General features: G+C 42.7%; 1 protein-coding gene across 4 annotated transcripts in view; it reads right to left on the bottom strand.

Annotated features, from left to right (window-relative positions):
* Positions 1-227: 227 nt before the first annotated feature.
* Positions 228-6,229, bottom strand: part of KIAA1217 (KIAA1217 ortholog) — an 84,069-nt gene continuing 78,067 nt past the window's right edge. Inside the window, exons 13-16 of one of the 4 annotated variants that reach the window (XM_006871646.1) lie at positions 3,786-3,863; positions 2,074-3,669; positions 1,439-1,561; positions 228-719 (exon numbers count right to left, since the gene is read on the bottom strand). In XM_006871646.1, the coding sequence (XP_006871708.1) occupies positions 228-719; positions 1,439-1,561; positions 2,074-3,669; positions 3,786-3,863 (2,289 nt within the window). Of the gene's footprint in view, positions 720-1,423; positions 1,562-2,073; positions 3,670-3,785; positions 3,864-6,229 lie in introns of those variants that run through there. The other 3 variants (XM_006871647.1, XM_006871648.1, XM_006871649.1) reach the window with 3 other exon arrangements.

Genomic DNA, 6,229 nt, shown 5'->3' with positions numbered 1-6,229 from the left:
GTCTTTACAACAGCAACAGAGTTCAAAAACAAAACAAAAACCTGAACCAAGCCAAAAAAAAAAAAAAACAACCTGGCTGTGCTGAAATCTATGAATCTGGTATTTAGCACATACTTAGCATTAAGCCTCAGACAATACAGCAATATATGACACTGGTGCTAACTGTTAAAAAGACTTAACTTTTTAAAAAAATACAACTCCAACTTGTGCCTAATCGGATTTGGCTTTTAAGAGGTTTCCTTTGCTGTGGAGGGGGTGGCTTTGCTTGAACTTCCGTTCTGTGCTTTGTAGCTGGTGAGGCTGGGAATGTGGATGGTCCTGGGGCTCTTGGCACCTTGGTTGGGGGAGGCGGGGGAGGGAGGGGAGGAGGAGGAGGAAGAAGGAGGGGCTGCTCGGCCATTTTGAGTCTGCAGTGAGAAGGAAAGATAGTGACCTTTACCTGGATGAGGGGGGCTCTGAAACTTTAAGGAGCCATTAGAGACAGAAGGGATGAGGGAGGCGGAGTGAGCAGCTCGTCCTGTTTGGGGGCTGAGAGGGTTAGAAGAAGTAACCGCTGGTTTAGTAGCAGCTGCATTAGGGAGGTTAGAGTTGTCACCGCTACTAGAGGGCACAGAATTGCTTTTCCCAGAGCTGGGAGAAAGGGCTGGAATCTTAGAAGCAGGTAAGGAGGGGGAAGTAGGCTTACAGCCCCCACCAGCTTTCTTAGCACTTCCATTAGCCTGTAAATAAAGATGGTGGGAGACAGTTTGTCAGAAAGCTGGTAACATGATCCATCAATCCACAGGGCCTGGCAACACAGCCCTTCTGAGAATGATTAAATAAAAGAAAAAATATATATATATATAGATATACAGTTCAACATTTGAGCTAAGTCTTGTGCTGTACTGGACCTGGTAGAAACCCCCAAAGTATGTATCAAAGGATGGACAGACAGAAGAGGAAAGAAGGAAAAGAGCATTTGTGAGGATAGTCACGTCATTCCAACTACCTTTACCGTGTGCTAGGTCGGCCATGCATCTGGATTATTATTGAGGGGCAGGGGGCTACCGTGATGGAGAGTTAATGTGCTTCTAATGCAATGCAGTCAAGATATGCGTTAGTATCAGTGACTTTAAGGGCAGTTCAACAGCAGGTTCGTTTATCTATGTTCCCCAAGGTGCTCTACACATTCACCAAAGAAAAGTCAACTGGGCTGGCACCGTGTGTTAACAGCTAACATTTGGAGTCACAAAGTAAAAGATGTTTTATTGCAAGCATGCAAAAGCATGGGTGAAAAGATTCACAAAGATCTTTAGACTTTCTTCATTCCCCCAGATCCAGGATGTCTACTTCAATCATATTTGACAAAGAAAACATAGTATTTGGTAGAAACTAAGTCAGCAACTTGCTTCTTAAGAGCAAGACTGTCCATCCAAAATTGGGTTTAAGGTAAAACTACCTGACGATATTGGCGGGGATCCTGCAGTTTGGATGGCTTGCTGAGCTTGTCCACGCTCCCAGGTTTGCTCTTGGAACTCATGGGCACCGGCATCCTGCTCGTCTGAGGGGGCCCACTGGAGCCCTGTGAGAAGGAAGAGCGAGAGGGAGAAAAGAAGACCAGCGCATGAGTGAAGGAAACCTGCGGCTGGTCCCGCTGTGTGCAGAGAAACTCAGAAAGAGAAGCAATAGCCCTACATGCAGGACAGATCTAGGAGAGAGACAGACGGACATCAGGAGACACCACTGAGGTTAATTCAAAGTATCCAACAGAATCAACTGCTCCACTACTGATCAAACGGATTTTAATGTGAGCCCCAGAGCAATCGTTTCACACAGCACATGGCCGACCCCAGAGTCCTTGCGTTTACCCAACACCAATCAGCAACAGAGACTTGATTAGCGGTTAGACATCTAGTTGTTTTGAAGGGGAAAAGGAAGTGTGAGAGAGGGACCGTGGCTAACAGACAAAACAAAACAAAACACACGAGCCACCTGAAAGGAAGCAAGTAAATCAGAGACACCTTGGGCTAATGGTGATTACGGCAGATTTAAGAAAGCAGCTGAGTCTTGTCATTTTCCATCAGACCAAGATACCTTTTGTGGAGCTGAAGGTACTGACGTGGGGGATTCTAGGGCAGTGGGAGCTTCATCCAGAGCTAGCAAGGATCGGGGAGAGGCTTCTCGAGCTATGTGTGATGAGCTTGCAACAGAATCTCTGTTGGAAGAACACGAGGTATCAACTAGGGCTTTGGGACTCATTTCGCTGATGGTATTTTCCAGCTGTTTAATGGTCTGCTCCAGACTGTCCAATGTTTTGTAGGTGTTTTTCCTAATTTCATCAGTTCTTGAAGCCTGCCATGTGTTTTCTAGACTGGGTTGTTCTTGTTTCCTCGTCATAGTTTTGGAGGCATCCTCCGGTTGAGACCTGCTGATTTCAAAGCGCTTGGCTTCTTTGTGTTGTTTCAAGGTACCGTCTTCTTCTTCCTCTTCATAGACCACCACCTGCAACGTCTTCTTTCCTGTTTTGGTTCCTGTGCGGATGGCTTGAGTGAGAGCAGCCAGTTGCTTTTTAGGGAATTTGAATTTGAACTTTTTCTTGGGACTCTCAAACTGGTCATCCGTCATGTCATTCTTGCTCTCTGAATCTGGAGACTCTGCTTGGCTGAGCTTACTCAGTTGTGTTTTAGTAATTTCCTGTTCTGGTCTTTTGGTTTCTGCCAGCAGGGAGTGTGGCTGTAATTTACTCTCCATCTGCTGCTCTGATCTAAGACCAGGTGAGACAGCCTTCTTAGTGAACATTTGGGAAGGGTTACTCTGTGCTACAGGGTCTCCATTTTCATCCTCTTCCTCCTCTTCTATCTTTTCCTCGGTCATCATTCTCTCTAATTCCTCATCACATTCCTCAAATATGGTGGAGAGTCTCTTATAGGCAGACCGGATGTCCATGGGCTCATCAAAAATGATGATAACAGGTTTCTTGTCTAGACACACGACTGGCTCCTCATTTTCAATCCCTTCATGTGGGGAGGTCAGCTCTTTTTTAGCATCAATATTAACTGTCTGTATGTCTTCTCCCTGTTTGCTCACTATCTCACGGACCTCCCCACTGGACAGAACCTGGACAGCATTTTTGGTAATCATAAAGGCTATGTTGTCACTGGCTGCATTCTCTTCTGTGGGAGAACTTGATGCTGATTCTCCCTCCTCGTGAGGGTTCAGGTTGGCTTGCCTACCACTCTTGGGTCTTAGAATGACTTGGCCAAAATCTGTCATGGAATCTTCTTGATCTTGTGTTTTGACATCGCGGATACTCAATTCAGTGGATCTAGTGAGAGAGGGAAGGTGACACCTCTGTGTGTTTTCTGGTTGATTCATCTTTATCTTTCCATAGCTCGTTTTCTGACTCTCAGTGCCAGGTGTAAGGCTCTGCAATTCTGGGACTTGAGGCCCTTTGCTTAACTCATCCTCTAAGGAACTAAAGCCAGAGACATTGGAATCGACTTCAGGTACATTTTTCTGGGAATAGTCTCTACTGTCTCTAAGCAAACTCTTACTGGATACAGAATTTTCCTTGATTACAATGCCAGCTTTATACTCTGATGTTCTTGAGGCATCAGAGATACTGTTCTCCATTCCTCTTTCCCACTTGTCCTTAGGATGGTCGCTAAGTCTCAGTGTCCCTGCAGTAACCTGGGAGGGAGAGTGGAGGAGGGAAATCACACATATTAGTCAGAAATGGTAATTAATATGAAGGAATGTAATTAATCTATACAGTGTTAGATGGAACACAGATTAGGTAAACTCACCTTTCGGGATTCCACTTGAGAGCCATTTTCATATTCAACATCAGATTTCCGTACGTCTTCATGGAAAAATTCCAAATTCTGGTAGAATAGTGTAGGACATGTTACTCCACAAAACCACATCCCCCACCCAGAGTGGACTAGAAACTAAATTGTTCTTTTAATTACACTTCCAAACCATGCTGGCCAAGCACATTGGTTATACACCAGTCCAAAAGCCTACAGCTCTGTTTACCTTGGGTGCCTTTGTTCTCCAACTTCCAAAAATGCCCTGTGTTTTGTACAAGATGAAAATCTCAATTAGCAAAATATTTAAAGGCTTTCAAATTTTGTGGGGGAGTATAGTTAAGAGATTAAAGGAACCATTTCTAAATTAACACATCCTCTTTTCAATATCTAATTGTGAGTTTAGCAGAAGCAAAAACCGGAAGAATGGAGGGCCTGGTAGATACCCAATATGTTGGCAGGCAAATCTGAATCCAGGTCGGTCCCTTTGTCATGTTACTTTGTGTCTCAGTCTTCCTGTCTGTAAACTGAGGAACTAGATCAGGAGATGTTTAATGTCCCTTTTAGCTAATTATTTCAGCTCTATCCCTACTTCCTTTATAGGAATTGCCCTTTAAAGGCATTTGTATTGGTTGGGGGTGCTAATCAAAAATTTGAAAAACAACATTATCTTGTCTTGGTCTAATGATGGACAGATTTAAAATGAACTTATACTTTGTACTTACAAGTAAAAATGTCAAAAACAACAAAAAACTTCAAACTAATTAATGATCATGCTGCCAAAATAGAATCTGAGCACATTTAAGAAACAGATAAAGGTGAAGACGCATTATGGGGCATCTCACCAAGATTCAGTACATAAGGATCCAACAGCAAGGGTGTAGGTATTGAGTGTGTTCCACTAGAATACACAACTTTCCAAGCACAGGCGTTACTCATAACTTCAAGCCCTACCACAGACTATCCATTCACCACATCTTATCACTTCCAAAGCACTACCGCTTTTTCTTCTTGCTGTAGAAGCCCATGGAGGGGTGGGAAAACAACCCAACGAAGAACATTTGGTGAAAGCAGTAACAACATAACAAAGCACAACAATCTGGACAAAGTCAACCCACAGCAATACTACTGCCCTGGCTGAAAATGGAAAGAACGTTCACACATACTCAAGGAATAACACACAGACAACAAAATCAGTGTTAATCACATGAAAACACCATAGAAGATAGGTGTATTAGCACCAAAATCCCCCTGTTCAACTTCCCCTTGCACCCACAACCCTCCCCGCCGCCAGACAAATGCAATGATTTGGCTGAAGTTAGACAAGCTAATTTATTTTGAGGGGTTTTAAATTTCAATTGCAAAATGACTAGTACCTCTCAAAAGATGTCATAAGAAGAAAAACCAGTGAGAGCTCAGTCTATGGTCTCACCTCTAGACATGAAGGTTAGGATATCACATTTGAGTGAGAATTTACTCGTTGAATCAAAGAAGGCATGCAGTGCAAAGAAGGTACATGTAAGGGTGATATATGGCTGATCCCATTCCTGGGGGATGGGGCTGGCATCTCTTCTAATGCCATACTCAACTTTCAATAAATAGATAGTCACTAAGATCCAAAGGTCAAGTTTAGGTTTGATGTGACTTATTTTTATCATTAGATGAGAAGAAAGAATAAATATCAAGTGTAATTTGGTCACAATCTTTATATAATTCTATCATGATTTCTTTGATTGTCTTAGCAGGTACGAATCTGTGTGAAAGGTCATTATGCTCCTTTATTCTCTGTTCATAGGCCCTGAGATCTGGATTGTTTAGATACCCAGCAAATGATACTCAATGTGCATATGGACAATAAACTATTTAGTAATTGGAGACGTAGTTATGGGAAGATTGCATAAAAGTAAAGTACTAGGCTGGTGCTTTCTGATAGGGGAAGAAAAGCTTAAGGAAATACTTGATTTGTGGATGCTTGGGTGGATAGTCCAGGAAGAGGTTAACAATGACAAAAATTGGGGGACAAGTTTGATACTTATGGTTATGATGAAGTAGCTTGATCCCCTGGGTATAAGAATCCGTGATTAATTATAGACAGAACTGGGCACCCAATGAAGACTTGCTTATTAACTGAGATAAATGGAATAGGGATTTCTAATCAATCACAGGGCAAGGAATTGCATGCAATTTTACAGTCAATTAGGAAGTTCTACAATGAAATGACAATTGTTTTGGAAGGCTCTATGAAAAGTTCAAAGTTTCTAGTCAATGTTTTAGGCAAAAATAGCCACATTAGCATAGGGCATGTCATGGACCAAGGAGATACCAGGCCCTTCCATGGGGCAATCTCTGTATGCTCAATGTGGTTTTGTGGACTCCACTTAAACAGGTAGGAGGTTTTCTTTATGAGAAAGATGTATCAGTAACAGTCCTATATGTCATTG

This window comes from Chrysochloris asiatica, unplaced genomic scaffold (assembly GCF_000296735.1).
Source record: "Chrysochloris asiatica unplaced genomic scaffold, ChrAsi1.0 scaffold00172, whole genome shotgun sequence".
NCBI lineage: Eukaryota > Metazoa > Chordata > Mammalia > Afrosoricida > Chrysochloridae > Chrysochloris > Chrysochloris asiatica.
This window is presented reverse-complemented; position numbering and strand designations above follow the sequence as displayed.